This window comes from Diaphorina citri, unplaced genomic scaffold (assembly GCF_000475195.1).
Source record: "Diaphorina citri unplaced genomic scaffold, Diaci psyllid genome assembly version 1.1 scaffold2915, whole genome shotgun sequence".
Lineage (NCBI taxonomy): Eukaryota > Metazoa > Arthropoda > Insecta > Hemiptera > Psyllidae > Diaphorina > Diaphorina citri.
In genome coordinates, this window is record NW_007380328.1 from 5,443 (window position 1) to 27,036 (window position 21,594).

Here is a 21,594-nt window from a genome sequence, read left to right on the forward strand (position 1 = left end):
AACTAGCTTGTATTAGTTTCCTCTTCTTCTTCTTCTTCTTCTTCTTCTTCTTCTTCTTCTTCTTCTTCTTCTTCTTCTTCTTCTTCTTCTAGTTATTGCATTTAAGCACTAGGTAGGTTTGAGAATCAACAAGTCCTTTTGAAACTAAATGCAAATCCATGCTTTAGAATTGTTTACAATGCAGCATCATTTGAACAGGTTACTTGATTATTATCATGAGGCTCTGAGGCTGAGTTGCTGTATGACAAGTACAGAGGAAAAAATTGATAGCTCTTCATTGGAACCTGGTTGAGTGCACCCAGAGTGATCATGTGTTGTCCCAGTGCCATAACCAATTTCCAGGTACCATCTGCACTAAATGTTGCTAGACTCCAATGATTCAATAGGAACTGGTGTATTCAATGTGCCAGGCCAGCCTAGTTGGCTTAGTTGGTAGTGCGTCTGCCTTGTAAACGCTAGGCCGCGGGTTCGATTCCCGCCTGGGGCGGATTTTATCCTGATGGGATTTTATCCTGATAATGTTTGTTCTCGGAACGGCTGGCTTTCTCCTATCCTGTCTTCCTTCTCTCTTTGATTTCGGGACGATAAGACCATAGCAGTTACGAAATACTTTAGTAAACGGGTAGCAAATGTAGTAATGTAGTTTATTTTTTTTACCTATAAGAAAGGCTCACGTTTTAAAATTACAGTTTAGTATAACAAAAATCAGGGATGATAAAACCTGAATATTTAAGAACTACCTCATTAATTAGGTATCAAAAATCAATAGAGTTAATATAAAACAAAATTCCAATAATTGAACAATAATGTGAATCGGGAAATGTATGAATATTTAAGAACTACCTCATTGATTAGGTATCAAAAATCAATAGAGTTAATATAAAACAAAATTCCAATAATTGAACAATAATGTGAATCGGGAAATGTAAATACCACCTACTATAGGTATAAATAATAGAAATAATCATAGGTTCTTTGGCTAGATCATCAGAGAGAACAAATATACACCCTAGTTACTCGTAGATATTTAGAATTTACCCATTATTCAAGTGGAAAATTTTCATATAAAAAAGAATAAAAAATTTCCCAAGAGAACTTTACTATTTTTAAAGTTTCTAAATTTTATTCTGAGGTATTTTGACTTGAAAAAACTTTAGTAAACGGGTAGCAAATGTAGTAATGTAGTTTATTTTTTACCTATAAGAAAGGCTGACGTTTTAAAATTACAGTTTAGTATCATAACAAAAAGCAGGGATGATAAAACCTGAATATTTATTAACTACCTCATTAATTAGGTATCAAAAATCAATAGAGTTAATATAAAACAAAATTCCAATAATTGAAGAATAATGTGAATCGGGAAATGTAAATACTTAATACTACCTACTATACCTAGGTATGAATAATAGAAATAATCACAGGTTCTTTGGCTAGTTCATCAGAGAGAACAAATATCCACCCTAGTTACTCGTAGATATTTAGTATTTACCCATTATTCAAGTGGAAAAATTTCATATAAAAAAGAATAAAAAATTTCCCAAGAGAACTTTACTATTTTTAAAGTTTCTAAATTTTATTGAGGTATTTTGACTTGAAAAAAGGTGACTGCACTCTAGTTAAGTTAATGATATAAGATAGAGAACTGGGAACTGCGATTAAATAATTAATGTTTTCCTTGATTTACAAAAAATGTAACAAAAATTCCACCCTAGTGTCCCTAGTTACTGGTAGATATTTAGTATTTACCCATTATTCAAGTGGAAAAATTTCATATAAAAAAAGAATAAAAAATTTCCCAAGAGAACATTACTATTTTTAAATTTTCTAAATTTTATTCTGAGGTATTTTGACTTGAAAAAAGGTGACTGCACTCTAAGTTAAGTTAATGATATAAGATAGAGAACTGGGAACTGCGATTAAATAATTAATGTTTTCCTTGATTTACAAAAAATGTAACAAAAATCTTACAAAAGTATGTACCTTACTAAAACAGGATGGTAACGCATAGCACTCCATAAAACATTAGTGGGTAAAAAAAGCCAATCCCAGTATGTGATAGTGATAGGGCACAAAACAATTAAAAACTATGTAACAAAACAACACAACATACCCAACAATAAAATTAAAATCTATACATTGTCTTACTTATTCGAAAAGTCTGACATTTTAAATTATCATTTTATACCAAAAACCATTGAAATTCATTGGGTCCAATATTATACATTCACATATTTTACATTAAGGCAATAAATAGCCCACATCAATATCACAGCTTAACAGAAGCTACTCAGAGCTTCATTTCTAGCAAGGTACGTTCACAACTTCGCAATAGGGTAGATTGAGCGTGTTCGTATTTTGCACAGACACATATATCAGTTCTGCCGCAACTTTGTTCGTGATTTGGCCGCAGTACTGTCGCGGCGCGCAGATGTGGACGCACCTTTATCTACCATATCTACCCGTTCTGTATTTTACTCAAGCGTTTGCTATTGTTAACGACTCTGAATGTCAGCCCAGAGCCTCACTTGAGAGTTCTATGTAGCGCGCTCTATCCTTGTAGTTCTAGGATCTTGATAATCCCTTGACTATTGGCAGCTACTAGTACTCTACTCAACTGTCCGCTGTCATTGCCAACCTGGCTGCAACTCAATCAGTAAGCTGAGTTTATTTATATATTGTTATTATTATTTTTAATCATTAGGTATTTACTTTTTTTAAATATATTTTCCAGAGAGAATTATTATTATTTAACAAAGTTAATTTTGTTTACCATGAAATTAAGGCATACCTACTTAAATGCTTGACACAAATGACATTTAACTCTTAACACATTGTGTACGATGTGATCGATTTTTGTATCACAGTCACTATGCTGGTGGTACGGTGTGATCCACCTTTGTATCACAAGACTTTCTTCAATCTAAGATTCTAAGGCCCGTGATACAAAAATGGATTATATTGGAGACGTATACTCTATGTGGTTTGATGCAGTATAGAGTATATCATGCTTAGTTTTAGTTTCTTTTGGTGTCAGCTAAATAAAATATAGTTGTGCTCTATGTCCGGTGAAATGGATCACATCGGAAATTACCCAAATTAGCCCTCCGTGCCTAGCGCTAATTCGTGTTTTTATGCTTCGTACACAATGTGTTAATACCCATCAATAGATTTTATGATTGAAGCACCACCCTTGAGATCCAGAGTTCACTGTGCTAACAACACTGTATAAAATAGATGGAAGATTTTGTAGAAGCTTAACCCATCCTCTAGGGCTGTTTGCCCCTACACCTAGGCCTTGGATTGAGCTTTTTGTGTATGATTAAGGTTGGAAACTTGGCTGTAATTTATTGGAAAAAAAGATAAGAATCCTGTACCTAAGTAATATGTATCTAAGTATTAATATAATTGGTAATTTATGTATGTTGTTTTCACAGAAAGTAGAAGTACCTGAGCTGAGAGAGAGCACATATGAGATAGTATACAATTCAGCGTGCAGTCTGATAGGCAAGGGTCAGTATGTGGAGGCCGAGAAGAAACTCAGACTGGCGGAGAAGCTGTGGAAGGAAGCTTTGGAGGAGGATGAAGAGGAAGAAATATCCGATGAAATCCATATCCTCAAGTAAGTTGGGATAGTTACAAAACAGACAAGATGGGTCTGTTTTTATTGTAAACAAACATAAACGGGGAAGAACCTGAGATAAAGTTTGTTCTTGGAACAACTGGCTTTCTCCTATCCTGTCTTTCTTCCCTCCTTGCTTTTTGGGAGGACAAGACCTTAGCAGTCACAGTCTCCTCTATCAAACCTCTAAAAACAAGCTTTTTAATTATTGATAATTAAAGAAAAAAAGTTAATCTACCCTCTTCCGATTCAATTCCATCCTCCAGAGTACAACAAGCATACTGTATCCAAATGCAAGGCCGTGAGAAGCCTCTTAGTTAACTGTGCTCATTGAACTGCCGATTATTATTTTTTTCTCTGTGTAAATAGAAATAAAATGAAATATTATTCATCCTTTGCCTATATTTAAATTTATTTGATGTTTTTTTTCCTCTCTCAATTAGGTCTTCTAGTTCCTTAAACGGAATTTTTTTTTGGGGGGGGGGAGGGGCAAAAATCGATACTACAACGAAGGTTGTGTGATGTTACCAGAAGCATAAGGCCCGTCTTACACTACACGCGTACTACACTTTGAGTAGCGCGCAGTCGGCTGTAAAACCAAACCTATGAAACTTTTATAGACTTAAGGTCTTTATCATTTTCATAGGTTTTGTTTTGCAGCCGACTACGCGCTACTTAGGAAGGATCCTCTTGTATTTGTATTTACTTGATATTATGAAATAAAAGAAAACATTAAATAAAATTCAAAATCGCGTGTCTATGCTTCCATTCTAGTTCCTTATCATTTTCATCCCGAGGCATGGCCAAACTTGTAGAAAATAATAAAAAATACGGTCCCGCTGCGCGCTCCCTATTAGCTGCATAGTTATCAAACTAAAAACATAAACGAAACTCAAAATATTGGTCGAGAGCGGAACATTTCTCTCCCGCAGTCTCTGCACTCTGTGTATTTCTCATTGAGATTTTAGCGATCAAAAAGTGATCATATCTCAGGATCGGTTTAGATTTTCGCAAAATCCTTTCTTATTGCACACCTGACCATAAAACCAGAACCTGTTTGACTCAAAGAAGAAAATGAAGAACACACTCCTCGATGAATTGGAACATAAGTTGAACTCCCGACAGAAGAAGATTGTGCTTATGAACAACTGCTTGCTGGCCTTGTACACTAATCAGGTAGATATTTATCTCAGCTCTGCTTGAAAAGAACAAGTAGGTACAAGTTGTTGTTGTTGTAGCGGCTTTTCATTATAATTTTATTGTGAGAGGGGCCCAAGGTCTCTTGCCCATTAGAAGCGTAATCGTGCCATGCCGCCTGAAAACCTTAACATATGAAAATACAGATCTCACACACTCAATGAAAACACTTAGCTAATACGAGCATTATAAATTTATAACATGAGACATATTTATTTCTGTGGGCAGAACACAAATACGAGGTATTAGATTTTATTGCACACTTTATGCAATACCCTTACCTTTGAGGTAAGAAATAAACAACCTAATAAAAACAAATAATAATTACACATTAAAATAATAATAAAAAAAAAAACTGCCGAAATCGTGCAGAGTAAAGAAAAGACATCTTTTTGTATCTGCCATACACTGGGGTGATGGTCTCTAGCCATGTTTAATTGGCTCGTCCTAAATCGCAGTCAACCATCGTGAGTACTTGCACTTATTCTTTAAAAGCAGAGAGAACCCTTCGAAACTGCCAGCTAGCTAGGCTGGTTAGGGTTAGCTGTTCTCCTCCCTGTTTATATTTCCACAGCCAGACGCTAGTCTACTCTCTGTTTAACGTCCCCTAGCCAGACCAGTACAAGTCCTCATGATGGTTGACTGTGGTTCAGGATTAGCCAATTAAACATGGCTAGAGATTATCACCCTGGTGTATGGCTGGTGAAGGAGATATTTTCTCTATTTTGTCATCAGCTTTCAGCTATAGCTAAAGCCGCTATAACAACATATTTATCTCAGATTCTCAGAAGCATATTATTTATGAGTTTATGACCCCTTCCCCCCTTGTAAATAGAGGTTTTTGGTTGAGATTGACCCCCTGAAGAAGAACTGACCTTGAATATTTTTCATGAAAACCCTATTTTGTTCGCCTATAGCTAAAGCCGCTATAACAACATATTTATCTCAGATTCTCAGAAGGATATTATTTATGAGTTTATGACCCCTTTCCCCCTTGTTAATAGAGGTTTTTGGTTGAGATTGACCCCCTGAAGAAGAGCTGACCTTGAATATTTTTCATGTAACCTAACCCTATTTTGTTCAACAGAACGTGCTCTGTGCTCAGTACTGTGACAAACTACTAGCCAAGCATCCTGATGCTGCGGAGACTGTGGCTTTGATCAAAGCTGTGAGTTTGTCCAAGGATAATAAGATGACCGAGGCTGTTAGAACACTGGAGGAGTACTCGAAGAAATATCCAGCTAAACAGCTGTACATTCGTCTGGCAGCGGTAAGTTTCTCTCAACGTGTGGCAACACTGGAATCTGGAATTTTAATCAAAAGCTACTCTTTGAAATTCATTAGAAAAAAAATCAAGAGGTTCGATAAGAGAAAATGTAACTACTGAGGTCTTATCGCCCCAAAAATCCAAGAGAGAAGGACTGGTAAGAGAAAGCAGTCGTTTTGAGAACAAACCTTATCTGTTTAGGATAAAGTTTTCCCCGGGTGGAAATCGAACCCGCGAAATAGCGTTTACAGGAGAGGCGTGCTACCCTCCAAGCTAACCAGGCTGGTAAGTTTTTTTTTTTTTTTTTTTTTTTTTTTTGATTCAGCGAACCGTCACTATTTAATAGATCAGTTGCGCTTACTTGGGTGATGTTTCAAAGTCATAGAGCAGGAAAAATGAGGACCAACGGAATTTTTCTTTTCTTGACTTCTAGATACCGTGATAAATCGATTTAAAAAATACCGGTAAATCGTGAACTTTGACGTCACGGCATACGCTCGCGTAGGCGATGACGTCATAATTTATGACTCCTGCTTCGTTTGTGTTGTGCGCAAGCGTTTCTGCGCATTTTGACGTGAAATCTGACGTCATAACTCTTTGAACTTTTTCATTAGAACGGCAATTGAAAATTGTACTTCAACAATGGCAAGAGTAACGTTATCAATTGTATAAGAACTGGGTATCACACTACGTCTTCTACAGTAACGCACCAACTCACATTTTTGAGGACAAAATGCCAACTTGTTCAGAGATAACCATTGTTGAACTCTATTTAGATCGTCTTGGAGTAGTGCAGAATCAGATAGAGAGGAGATAGGGCGATAGATCTTCAAGTCATCCGCATAAAGAAGGAAATGGGAATTCTGTATAACAGACGTGATACCGTCTATCATGATGAGAAAGAAGATATTGCCTAAAAGGCTCCCTTGTGGGACAGAGGATGTAGGGATATATGATTCAGATAGGACATCACGGTATCTAACGCGAAGCTGACGACGTTGAAGGTAGGACGAAAAGAGTTTAACAAGGGAAGGAGGGAAACCAAATTGACGTAGTTTAGACAATAAAATGGGATGAAAAACCACGTCAAAAGCAGATTTAATATCGGTATATACTACATCAATTTGGTGGGAGTGGGGGAGGAGGGAGGAGAGAGAGTGAAGAAAACAGATGAGATTAGAGGAGGTAGACCTTGCCCTGACAAAACAGAAAATTCGATCAGAACAAAAATCACGGTGGGAGTGGGGGAGGAGGGAGGAGAGAGAGTGAAGAAAACAGATGAGATTAGAGAAGGTAGACCTTGCCCTGACAAAACCGTGCTGATGTAACGATATATGAGAGTACGTAAAAGTACTAATTTTATTGAAAATTAACCTCTCAAAGAGCTTTGCTAGGGAATTAAGTGTAGCAATAGGTCTATAGTTAGACACCAGCTGAAGGTCACCCTTCTTAGGTACTGGTGTTATAATAGTCTCTTTGAGTGATTCAGGAAACGTGCATTTGTCAAGGCAGAGGTTGAAAAAATAGAGAAGAGGAAACTTTAGGAAATGCACACAATCCTTAACGATGAAAGTAGGTATTTTATCAGAACCCGGACCTTTGTTAGTTTTCAACTCTTTAATGGCAACTGATAAGTCCCTGAGAGAAAATGAAAAAGGTGAGAGAAACTGAGATGTAGAGGGGAGGGACGTAGATGTAGAGGGGAGGGAGATAGATGTAGAGGGGAGGGAGGTAGATGTAGAGGGGAGGGAGATAGATCTGATAACTATTCCAACTCACACAGGATATCTTGGAGGGGGACGTCATCTCTATGCAAGGATAATGCACATCCACGACATCCTGGATGAAGGATGGTCTGTTTTATTTCTTAATTAAAACTAGGTAATCTTTATCTCAGAATAATATGGTGCCCATTTTTTTTCCTTCTCTTTGCACAGCAATGATAGAGGAAGAACAGATGTTACACACTTGGAATAACTAAAATGGGCATAGCTTTATCCCTAATAAAATGCTTTAATGTAAGTAATCAATTGTAGGTAATGTAGGTATTTGGTATTTGTAGGTAATGTAGGTAATCAATTTCTTTTGTTCCAGTTCTTCACTCCTATCCTGAAGAGGAGAAAGCTTTGCAGTGTAAAATTGTTTGTCTGCTCCAACTGAATAAATTTGATGAGGCACTTCAAACATTCAATCTAAACCTCTAAACCACAGGCCACAGGATGGTCTGTTTTATTTCTTAATTAAAACTAGGTAATCTTTCTCTCAGAATAATATGGTGCCCATTTTTTTTCTTTCTCTTTGCACAGCAATGATAGAGGAAGAACAGATGTTACACACTTAGAATAACTAAAATGGGCATAGCTTTATCCCTAATAAAATGCTTTAATGTAGGTAATCAATTTCTTTTGTTCCAGTTCTTCACTCCTATCCTGAAGAGGAGAAAGCTTTGCAATGTAAAATTGTTTGTCTGCTCCAACTGAATAAATTTGATGAGGCACTTCAAACATTCAACAAGTATTCGGAAATCTCAGATAATCTGTATTTTGAGAAAGCTTATTGTCACTATCGGCTGAACAATATAAGCAAAGCTTTGGAAACAATCAATGAGTCTGAGGACAATTCTCTCCGCATGAAAGAACTGAAAGCTCAAGTCTTGTACAGATTAGAAAAGTAAGAGGAAATAACTGAGGACAATTCTCTCCGCATGAAAGAACTGAAAGCTCAAGTCTTGTACAGATTAGAAAAGTAAGAGGAAATAACTTCTTTTTGAAAATTTCCCCCGTCTCTAATCATGAGCCTGCCCCTTATCCCTATAAATAATGAGATAATAATAGTGCTTATTTATACTGAACATAGGACCTAATATCAACTCTTTATGCGTACCCTTTTAATTAGTTCAAAGTCATGAAATCCCTGTAAATATAGTAAAATAATGGTACTTGTGCAGAAGTCATGTCCGTGGAATATTGCTACCAAAGGGACTGACACAAACAAGCAGTGACTAGTGTTATTATAGGGTTAGGTTAAATGCAAGAAGGAGTTTTCACAATTAGAGCAGTGATTGGTGTTATTATAGGGTTAGGTTAAATACAATGACAATTCTCTCCGCATGAAAGAACTGAAAGCTCAAGTCTTGTACAGATTAGAAAAGTAAGAAAATTTTGAAAATTTCCCCCTCTAATCATGAGTCTGCCCCTTATCCCTATGAATAATGAGATAATAATAGTGCTTATTTATACTGAATATATATAGGACCTAACATCAACTCTTTATGTGTACCCTTTTAATTAGCTCAAAGTCATGAAATCCCTGTAAATATAGTGTACAAGACATAAGTGTAAGAACCAACGTAAGTTCCTCCAATTTGGTCGGGAGTGTCTGTGGTAAGGACACAACTGAACATTGATCGCTCTATCCTAAGAATCTGCCAGCCTGTAGAAACCAAAGTTCAGGAGAGAAAGTTACTTTACTTTTTTAACTTACCTATTTAGAGAAATATATGATGAATACAATGATGGTGTAGATTAATTCTTGGAATTTATGTTGCTGTCATTGCTGAAACAAAACATGGAATAAGGATTGTGTTGATTTTTTATTTCATTTTAAGAAATTTAGGTTTCAAATGTCCCCCAAAAATAATATACATAAATATGTTGAGTAAATTATCCTCAGTACTAGCTTGTAATAGTTTCCTCTTCTTCTTCTTCTAGTTATCTTCATTGGAACCTGGCTGAGTGCACCCAGAGTGATCATGTGTTTTCCCCGTGCCATAACTAATTTCCGGGTACCATCCACACTAAATGTTGCTAGATTCAATAGGAACTGGTGTATTCAATGTGGTTACTGGCTAGCAAAATAGAAAACTAACTGAGAGGTAAGAGGGCCTTATTATAGCAGTAGCCAAGGCCTGATTACCCGATAATCACTTGAGGTACCTATGACACAGGTATACATGGCTGAATCAACGAGGGGTGGTAAGTTTTATTACCTGTAGGGTCAGCACATCCAAAGTAAATTCAAATCACAGATAGATCCAATAACGTCCAGATTTTGCTGATTTGCTGAATTAATTACATTTTATAAATTTATACTTATTTTTTATGGAAATCTCTTCAAAATGTTGCAAATGTTTATAAAAATGCTTGGAATCTTGGAATGTTTTGAAATTTGGGAAACAGCTGTGAGGTGTTTTTTTTTTTCAAGGTCATAAAGCTCCATTCACATTGTGCGATTGTCACACGAAAACAGACGATTCAACAATATTTATACAATATACCCACCAAAGAAAAGTGGTTATTTTTAAAGCGGTAATTAATTAACTGATAAGAAAACCCCCATGGAAAACCCCCATTTTATCAGATTTTTATCTAGATTCTGTAATCTTTGCTCTTCTTCTTACACCGCACCGGGCCGGGCCCGTGTGGAATACTGGAATATTTAAAAAGTGCCGCCACTGATAAAAATCAGACGTGTATGTAAACATAACCTCAATTTTTATCAAATTTAAATTTGTGGATTTTGTGGAGATTTTTTTGGACTTGGAAGAAAGAAAGTAGGTATTCTTGGATACCTATTTTGTTCTTTCTGTTTGACAATCTCAGTTATCTCAGACCCCCAGGGTCTCTTTGTCCCTGAAGTTACAAACGTTGGTAGAAAAAAATCCAAAAATTATACAGGGTACGACAAAATCCCGACAATTTCGTTGGTAGCAAAGTCAAGATTAAAGTAACCCTTCCTATTCTGTGGGAAAAGGGAAAATTTTGTTTTAAATTTGACAAAAACACATGTCCCTGAAGTTACAAACGTTGGTAGAAAAAAATCCAAAAATCATACAGGGTACGACAAAATCCCGACAATTTCGTTGGTAGAAGTTACCAACGAAAAGGTATAAAAGTCAATAATGAGGGAGAAAATATAGAAAGTAGGTATTCTTGGATACCTATTTTGTTCTTTCTGTTTGACAATCTCAGTTATCTCAGACCCCCAGGGTCTCTTTTCTTTCCTCTAAGGATTTTCCTAGAAGAACAGAAAGTATAGATCGAATCACTCAAGAGAAAAAACAAAAAGTTACTCTCGACCAACATGTCAGCTCCGACTTTGAACTCCCTGTATTTGGAACTGTACAAGTTTTGCCAAAGTAGCACATATGATAAGGCTCTCAAGTCAGCAAATTAATCATTTGAGTGGTAGTAATAGACATTGAGAGTGCGACATTTATGCTGGAGATACTGATTTGTATAGTAGATGTTGGTATTTTGATACGCGTACATGTCATGCCGGTACAGTATGGAACTCACAATGACATTGGTTTTCATCTGGAGACGCTTGATTTTGTTCAGGTCAAGTCTTGGACAACTGTTTGGAGCGAGGGATGTAGTGTTGTTAGTACCACATAGAATGAAAACAAAGTCATTTTTCGTTAGTGATGAACATAGAGGTTCTACACTATTCAAACATTGGTCAAACGTAGCATTAGGATAGACAAATGCAGATACATCCATGTTAGGTAGTAAAGATAGTAATAACTCACTGATACCCCTCCCCATGCTGTCAGTGATGAGGATGAGTTTCCTCCTTCTCGAACGAACTTCAGGAACTTTTGGAACATCCAGTATATTCACAAAGTTAGAAGTCTCGGGATGAGCATGTTTAGCAGCTAAGCTCTTGGATACCTGAGAGACCTGAGTAGATACACGTGATGACTCGGGGGCGGCAGATGTGATAGGAGACGACTGGTGTGCGGGGGGATGAGTGGGGACGTCAGTAAGAGTGATTAATTCCCACATGAAACCGGAGCATTTTTCAAAAGAAAAAAAAAAAATTCTTCGTTTTTCATGACTCTGTTGGTAGCTTTAAAATATCACCGCAAGAGAGCGCTGTATGGAGGGTTTCAGATGTAGTAACCTGTCATCTTGAACCACATTGGGAGCACAGGAAGATTGAGATAACTGTGCTTTCACCTTCGACAGTTCGTCCTTCAATTCATCAATAGTTATCAAGAGTTCAGCATTAGACTTCCTTAAACTGATGATGTCATCATCATTAGTTTTGGTATTCTTGGTGGCTTTACTCGTTTTAGTTATTGTTTTCTTGGTTTTTTTGGTGTTGTTTTTAGTGTTTAGTTTAGGGGTTACATTATCAGGTGTGCAAGGTTTGTGTCAAACTGATGATGTCATCATCATTAGTTTTGGTATTCTTGGTGGCTTTACCCGTTTTAGTTATTGTTTTCTTGGTTTTTTTGGTGTTGTTTTTAGTGTTTAGTTTAGGGGTTACATTATCAGGTGTGCAAGGTTTGTGTAACTTTTGACCAAAATTTGCTTTGGATGTAGTTGTTTTTTTAGGGGGGGTTGGAATAGAAGAATTAGAAAGTGTTGCTTTAATAGATGGTCTGGTTTTGGTTTGTTTGTTAAGGGCAATCGCAGCCCTGGTTAGCATGTTGAAATTGAAGATTAGAAATTTATTGTTGAAATTGAAAATTATAGGTACCTAGGTATTTTGTATGTGGTGAATAAAAAGTAATTATGTCGCGAGCCGGAATTAATAGGTTAGTTCAGTACATATTTATGTTCACAGGTTTGAAAAAAGTATAAGTTATACATACAGATATATTGATGTTATTGACACTTGATTACGTGTTAAAAAGTAAAAATAATTAGAGTTTTTTTTATAAAAATCAAACAGGTAGAAGAAATTCGTAAGAGACATTAAAACATACAGAAAATTATTCGTTTAACAGGAAAAATAACACAGATAAGATTTAAATCACAGAAAAGATATAATCATTAAAATAAAAATTGAAATATCACACAATGAAAACAAAAATTGAAATATCACACAATGAAACAAACAAGAATGATGTGAGTTTATTGAGCATACACTAAAAGTGTCAAGACTATCGGAATCGCGCGTTTGTATGGTGTAAGTGCTGGAGTTGTGAAGACTAGACCTGCCCATGGTGAAGATTTTAGCGGATAAAGCTATAGGTACGGGAATTTAGGTACGGAAATTTTTTTTAGAAACTACCTATTTGATAATTTTTTCTATGCATTAATAAAAGTAATTTTTAAGAAATATAACTACAATTACTTTTGAGAGTAATTGAAATTGGGTCCATCAATTACCAATTACATTAAATGAAATTGTAGTCACAATTACAATTACATCAGGAAGTAATTAGGAATTGGAAGGTCCAATTACTAATTACATCTGAAAGTAATTAGTAATTGAAATTTCCAATTATTTCTTACGATTACACCTTCCCAAATGTTTTTTTGGTGGATGGCGAGGTGATATCTTTTTAGCTAAAGTTCACAACAAAAAATACTCCAGTTCCCGCTCAGAAGAAACCCCAGTTCCCGACTCGAAAACCTGCAGTTGATTTCAAAAAATGGCTTCTAGCAATCAAGTGCTATCTATCAAAGTAATGGAGACCGTGCGTCAGCACACCGTTTTGGAGACCGTGCGTCAGCCCCGGCGGATCCGGGAAATCCGGCGGATCCGGCAAATCCGGCGAATAAGGCAAATCCGGCGGCCCCGGCAGCCCCGCCAATAATTTCATTTCCAACGCCCTCAGCAACCGCTCTGGAAGCTGTGCTGGGGGCAGTTGTGGGAGTGGCTGTGCGGGTGGCTGTAGTGCACTCAGGACAAAATCCGCCCCGGGCGGGAATCGAACCCGCGGCCTAGCGCTTACAAGGCAGACGCACTACCAACTAAGCTGATAAAATCCGCCCCGGGCGGGAATCGAACCCGCGGCCTAGCGCTTACAAGGCAGACGCACTACCAACTAAGCTAACTAAAATTGCTTAATAAAATTCCAATGAGTCTAAGAGAATTAGAAAACGAAAAGAAAATGAAAAAAGAAGTCAAAAAGTATCTTATGATTAACAATGAAATATAAATCATAAGAAGAAATTCCTACAATAGAAAGAAAAAAGAAGAAATACATATATAATAGCAATTAATGTTCCCGAAAAGTACTACCTACATGTACTTAGTGGAACATGAAAAGATTGTTGTAAAAAGAAAGCAATCAATAAATCTATTAAACTAGGCTGGCTAATAATGGTTCAATTTCCAACATTCATGTTTCACTCACCTTCTGCCATTGGCTATCGTTCAAATGGGATCCTATAAACACACCCTCCCACTTGTTGAGTAGACTAGAGTGTAGATTGAGTCGTCCGTTTACCAGCTCCAGAATATAGTAGGTGGAGCCTGCGAGAAGAGACAAAAATTGATTATTAGTTAGGAAATTCCAACACTTAAAACAATAATAATGTTTAAACCATGTTTAATTGGCTCGTCCCGAACCGCAGTCAACCATTATGAGGACTTATCCTTATTCTTTAAAAGCAGAGATATCCCTTTGAGGAACTGCCAGCAAGCTAGGCTGGTTAGGGTTACATAGCTATTCCTGTTTATAGTCAATTCCAACACTTAAAACAATAATAATAATAATGGTATCTAGCCATGTTTAATTGGCTCGTCCTGAACCGCAGTCAACCATTATGAGGACTTATCCTTATTCTTTAAAAGCAGAGAGATCCCTTTGAAGAACTGCCAGCAAGCTAGGCTGGTTAGGGTTGGCTGTTCTCCTCCCTGTTTATAGTCCCACAGCCAGACGCTAGTCTACTCTCTGTTTAACGTCCACTAGGACCAGCTCTAGAATATAGTACGTGGAACCTGCGAGAAGAGACAAAAATTGGTTATTAATAAACCATTTAGTTTGAAAAACAAACGTCTACAGAAAGATGCCTGAACCGATTCAAGCAACTGTTTCCTCTTTTGAGTACTCGGCATCCAGACAACAGAGGCGTAGTGAAGTTTGGATAGGATTAAGGACTTAAACAAGAGAAGGTAAGGATCAGGGTCACTTATAGGCCGAAGAGTTCTCATAACAAAGGCCAAGGTTCTGAAGCTAGTGTTGACAATGTTATCAATGTGAGTCTTAAACTTTAAAGTATTAACGAATGTGACACCCAAGTCCTTTTTAACTTCAACAATGGCAAGATTAACGTTATTAATTGTGTAAGAACTGGGTATCACACTACGTCTTCTACAGTAACGCACAAACTCACATTTTTGAGGACAAAATGCCAACATGTTCAGAGATAACCATTGTTGAACTCTATTTAGATCGTCTTGGAGTAGTGCAGAATCAGATAGAGAGGAGATAGGGCGATAGATCTTTAAAGGAACTTTTCTTTTCTATGGACGTGACTTCTGCATAATTACCAAAATAACTTCATTTTGAAAATTTCCCCCTCTCTAATCATGAGCCCGCCCCTTATCCCTATGAATAATGAGATAATAATAGTGCTTATTTATACTGAATATAGGACCTAACATCAACTCTTTATGCGTACCCTTTTAATTAGCTCAAAGTCATGAAATCCCTGTAAATATAGTGTACAAGACATAAGTGTAAGAACCAACGTAAGTTCCTCCAAATAGGTATTTAATTAATTCTCCTTTATTTTCAGCTATGAAGAGTGCTTCAGAGTTTACAAAGATGTGATGAAGAATACACATGATGAGTACGAGGATGAACGAGAAACAAACTTGGCTGCTGTCATTCGCCACAGGGGCACAGGACCAATAGTAAGTGAATGAACAGTAAAGTAGGGGGGAAATTTGGACCGATTGCAATACTTTCTCATTACAGTCATTACCTTGATAGGGCCCCATAATGGTAATAGAAAGTAAAAACACGAGCAGAAGACTATTAATGTTAGGGACATAAGGGCCTCGCCTAGAAACATTGAAGACCTCCTGGTAAAATATTTTAAAGTAAGGCTCACAGTTGAAGAAACGATCCATCCTAGTTAGTTTGGAGGTAAGCGCGTCTGCCTTGTAAGCGCTATTCCCGCCCGCGGCAAATTTTATCCTCAACGGATAAGGTTCGTTCTTGGAACGGCTGGCTTTCTCCTATCCTGTCTTCTCTCTTCGCTTTCGGAACGATAAGACATTGGCAGTTACAGTTCCCTCTATCAAATGTTTCGTTCTATTGGTATTGGTATAAGTAGGACCTTCGGCTCTAATAAACGCTCTGTCTGTGCGACCTGGTTAGATTAGATCTTTTGACTGTTTGACTTCTTTAGGTGTTATGACCAAATGATCATCCTTGAGAAGTACGTATAGCAGTCGTTTGTGAGAGTCAGCACACCACATTCGCACATGATGTCACTGATGTGTTCTGCCGTTTCTGGTACATCGTTTCTTTCAACATTTCAAGGTGTCAGTCTAATTTGAAATTTCTTCTCGTCAGGAGATGGTGAAACATGTAAACTCCTTATCTGTTTTTAACTGTGTTTCACAATACTTTTATTAATAAATAAGTTTCATATATTTGTCAAGTGAAAACATAGTACATAACTATCATTCTCTTCTCGTCTTTTTCAGCGACATCACCAAAATGCCGAGTCAAGTGAAAACACAGAGTCCTGCTGCCGCTTTGGGTGAAGGTCCCCGCCAGTCTCACAAGAAAGGACAAGGCAACAAGAACAAGAAAAACAAAAGGAAATGATGAAGCGATTGGATAAAATAATATGTGCTACAGAATTTGGCAGATCGGAGATAAATAAATAAGATCCTTTCTTTATATAAACTACGGTTTTGCCAGTTGCCAGGCTAGTTAGCTGGGAGGGTAGCGCGTCTGCCTTGTAAGCGCTAGGTCACGGGTTTGATTCCCGCCCGGATTTTAACCTAAACAGATACATAAAATATATAAATTTATCTAGGTCAAAATATGAGAATGGACAACGATATCAAAGAAGAACTGAAATATCGTAAAAGGAGTGGCTGGATAGCATACAACAAATTAAAGAACTTAAGGAACTCTGGGTTCGTTCTAAGTTGAGATTTCTTGTGGTCAAGACGCTCGCCTGGTAAACAGGAAAGCACAACAACACTCAACACTAAAATAAAATCTTACATAGAAACCCAGGTTCTCGTTTCTCCACAATTTCCATAAATAGCACTTCCAAATTCTTGGCCAGCACCTGAGAGCTATGTCTAACTGATGAGTTCAAATAAGAACGAAACGCGTCTTAGGCTGTTCTCAGGTGTTTGGGTTATCCTCTTAGTTAACTCTGCTCATTGAACTGCCGATTATTATTTTTTTTTGTGTAAATAGAAATAAAATGAAATATTATTCATCCTTTGCCTATATTTAAATTTATTTGATGTTTTTTTTCCTCTCTCAATTAGGTCTTCTAGTTCCTTAAACGGAATTTTTTTTGGGGGGCAAAAATCGATACTACAACGAAGGTTGTGTGATGTTACCAGAAGCATAAGGCCCGTCTTACACTACACGCGTAGACGCGTGACTTTGAGTAGCGCGCAGTCGGCTGCTAAACCAAACCTATGAAACTGATATAGACTTGGGGTCTTAATCATTTTTATAGGTTTGGTTTTTATTATTGATAAGGACTGGAATCTTAGGTACATGTTTATCAAAATAGGTATAGAATGTATTGTAAATATAAGTAAGGGCATTATTAGGGTCAGATATTTCATAGAGCGGACCCCAACTATGACAGCGTAAGTCAGAATAGAGATTACTTAGGTTAGCTTTTTTAAAATTGTAACGAGAACTAAGATTAGGTAGGGAATTATTAGTATGATGTATAGTTCGAGGTGGTTTGGTTTTCTCTGTTTTCAGCGTTATTTTAATATTAATCGTAGGATGATGGCCATCTTCTGGAACCAATGATGGGCATGGTTCAACTACAATATTCTGACCAACATTAGCAAGAACAAGATCAAGGGTTTTTTGCTTTCTGTTCTTAATATTGTTAAAAGATCTCAGATTATAGTATGATAGAAAGGGACATAAAGACCTAGATATAGACTTGCCCGTCGAGAACACAAAGTCAGATCCGACACAATCAGATAGATTGAAATCACCTACAATCAATAAATTTCTATACGTAATTTTTTCACATTGAGACAAAGATAGCAGTCACAGTCTCCTCTATCAAACCTCTAAAAACAAGCTTTTTAATTATTGATAATTAAAGAAAAAAAAAGTTAATCAACCCTCTTCCGATTCAATTCCATCCTCCAGAGTACAACAAGCATACTGTATCCAAATGCAAGGCCGTGAGAAGCCGACTACGCGCTAATTAGGAAGGATCCTCTTATTTGTATTTACTTGATATTATGAAATAAAAGAAAACATTAATAAAATTCAAAATCGCGTGTCTATGCTTCCATTATAATTTTACTAGCTGAATTCCGTCGCTTCGCTCCGGAATCCCGCTAGTTCATCCCGAGGCATGGCCAAACTTGTAGAAACAAAACATTTACACGGCCATCCTGAAGGAGAAACCTCAGGACATAGCTCTCCTGGCTGTGGCCAATAACAACATGGCAGTCATTAACCGAGATCAGAACCTGTTTGACTCAAAGAAGAAAATGAAGAACACACTCCTCGATGAATTGGAACATAAGCTGAACTCCCGACAGAAGAAGATTGGTTAGTAGTTAGGTTGTTAAATTTGATAAGAATGGATTCACATTCAGGATGGCTAGACTCATATTGTTCAAGACGGATAATATTGAGATCTGGTCTAGCAGCAACAAGTAGACCACCGCCTCTAGTTTTTCCTGCCAACTGACAATCGCGATCCTTCCTTATTACATTAAAGTTTTGAGGAAAAAGTTCAGATGTAAATACAGATGAATTTAACCAAGTCTCAGTTATTAGTAGTAGATCAAATGAACAGGAAGTGGTAGCTAAGAAAAAATCTTCTATCTTGGTATTCAAACCGCGAACGTTTTGATATAACATATTCAACACGTTGGTATTAGCTTTAAGTTTTCGAACATTAGCATTAGGCTTAATGTGAACCAAATTATTTGCATTAGAACCATTTTGAGGGGTATTGCCGATATTGGTGATCAAATCTGAAAGACTAGGGTACATAGATATTATATTATTTGGATATAAAAATTGTGCTTATGAACAACTGCTTGCTGGCCTTGTACACTAATCAGGTAGATATTTATCTCAGCTCTGCTTGAAAAGACCAAGTAGGTACAAGTTGTTGTTGTAGCGGCTTTAGCTTTCGCCGAATGGTGTTGGCAGAGTAAAGAAAAGATAGCTTTTTGTATCTGCCATACACTGGGGTGATGGTCTCTAGCCATGTTTAAATGGCTCGTCCTGAACCGCAGTCAACCATCGTGAGTACGTGTGCTTATTCTTTAAAAGCAGGGACAACCCTTTGAAACTGCCAGCTAGCTAGGCTGGTTAGGGTTAGCTGTTCTCCTTGTTTATATTCCCACAGCCAGACGCTAGTCTACTCTCTGTTTAACGTCCCCTAGCCAGACCAGTACAAGTCCTCATGATGGTTGACTGTGGTTCATACTTGTGCTTATTCTTTGAAAGCAGGGAGAACCCTTTGAAACTGCCAGCTAGCTAGGCTGGTTAGGGTTAGCTGTTCTTCTCCTTGTTTAAATTCCCACAGCCAGACGCTAGTCTACTCTCTGTTTAACGTCCCCTAGCCAGACCAGTACAAGTCCTCATGATGGTTGACTGTGGTTCAGGATTAGCCAATTAAACATGGCTAGAGACCATCACCCTGGTGTATGGCTGATGAAAGAGATATTTTCTCTATTTTGTCATCAGCTTTTGGGCTATAGCTAAAGCCGCTATAACAACATATTTATCTCATATTCTCAGAAGCATATTATTTATGAGTTTATGACCCCTTTCCTCCTTGTAAATAGAGGTTTTTGGTTGAGATTGACCCCCTGAAGAAGAACTGACCTTGAATATTTTTCATGAAACCTAACCCTAATTTGTTCAACAGAACGTGCTTTGTGCTCAGCACTGTGACAAACTTCTAGCTAAGCATCCTGATGCTGCGGAGACTGTGGTCTTGAATATTTTGCATGTAACCTAACCCTATTTTGTTCAACAGAACGTCCTTTGTGCTCAGTACTGTGACAAACTACTAGCCAAGCATCCTGATGCTGCGGAGACTGTGGCTTTGATCAAAGCTGTGAGTTTGTCCAAGGGATGGACGACAGAGTGTAATGTTGATCTACTTGATTAAATTCATCATTAGCAAGTAGAGAATTATAAGGCAAGTTCAGGAAAAAACTGATTTACAGGATCATTTCGATTCATAGCTATTCTTGGACGAATTTCTCCAAAGGTTGAATTAGGTGACATGGAGTACGGGCAGGAGATATTCATAATATCTGCTGGTTCTAGATTGGAGGAGACAGAAATGTCTGGTATAGTTTGAGATGACACAGGTTCAATAGACACTAGATGAGAAAGAATATACTCCTTGAGTTTGAATATAGATATATTGATGTTATTAAGACTTGATTAACGTGTTAAAAAGTAAAAATAATTAGATAATATTTTTAAAAAATCAAACAGTTAGAAAAAATCCGTAATAGATACTAAAATGTACAGAAAATTATTCGTTTCACGGGAAAAATAACATAGATTACATTTAAATCACAGAAAAGACATAATCACGAAAATAAAATTGAAATATCACACTTATTTATCATTCCTGCTTTTTGTTATGATACTAAACTGAAATGGGCAAAGCTTTATCCCTAATAAAATGCTTTTTTTTTTTAAAAAAAAAAGATGAGTGTTTCACCGCCGTTTTTATTTTGTAGCGATGAAACAACTGCTACATTGGACACTTGTGGTCTGTGTCGTAGCATGCCCATCCCGTAGTATGCCTCTCATGATCTCATCAGATGGGCGAGAAGAGACACAATACTTCCCATTTAGGTGCTGGGTCAACACGAGAACACCAGAAAGTAACCCGTTGAAATTCCAATATTTACTATGTATTTTTCTTTCCGTCAGGTGAATCTACAGTGGCAGCCAAGTCTCTGGAGGAACTGCTCAAAGTTCAGCCAGATGATAAGAAGACCCTGGCTCAGTTGGTGATAGCCTACGCTCAGTTTGACGCTAAGAAAGCCCTGGCGCTGAGTAAGAAGTTGCCGCAGTTAGACCCTGTCACGGATGTGGATGTATTGGAGAGTTCCAATTGGGTGATGGGCGCCAAGGTCATCGTAGGTAATCAATTTCTTTTGTTCCAGTTCTTCACACCTATCCTGAAGAGGAGAAAGCTTTGCAGTGTAAAATTGTTTGTCTGCTCCAACTGAATAAATTTGATGAGGCACTTCAAACATTCAATTCTCTGGAATAAAGCGGCCGATAGAGAACAGCACCAGTATCAAATCGAATAAGAAATCAGCACGATTCCTATATCTGTGTACGTCTGAGGCGCAGTATAGAAGGTGGTTACACTGTGAAACCGGTATGCTTCAAAGGGTTAAGCTAAGTAGGCTGGCACTAATTTCAAATACGTGATTTTGATTTCTTCCAACAATAACGAGACTAGCTGGCCAAAGCATTCACAGCATCATTTCATTTCATTATCGGTCTCTCGAACATACATAGGTTGCAGAACGCTCTCCGAAAAATTTTAACCCATTTTTTTTTTTTTTTTTTTTTTTTTTTTAAAATTTA

General features: G+C 37.2%; 1 protein-coding gene and 1 long non-coding RNA gene across 2 annotated transcripts in view; one reads left to right on the forward strand and one right to left on the reverse strand.

Moving 5' to 3' along the window:
* LOC113471747 overlaps positions 1-808 on the reverse strand; it is a 5,385-nt gene extending 4,577 nt beyond the window's left edge. Inside the window, exon 1 of the long non-coding RNA XR_003394329.1 lies at positions 722-808. This is a non-coding gene — a long non-coding RNA (uncharacterized LOC113471747). The remainder of the gene's footprint in view (positions 1-721) is intronic.
* A 3,862-nt stretch (positions 809-4,670) lies between these two features.
* On the forward strand, positions 4,671-21,138 carry LOC103519736 (signal recognition particle subunit SRP72-like; the record flags this gene model as incomplete). Its single annotated transcript, XM_026831125.1, has 9 exons — positions 4,671-4,795; positions 5,904-6,086; positions 7,719-7,740; positions 8,498-8,753; positions 15,566-15,683; positions 18,378-18,561; positions 19,042-19,082; positions 20,009-20,120; positions 20,920-21,138. Coding segments are annotated over exons 1-9 (1,237 nt in total), but the record flags the coding sequence as incomplete, so codon positions are not given.
* Between the last annotated feature and the right edge of the window lie 456 nt (positions 21,139-21,594).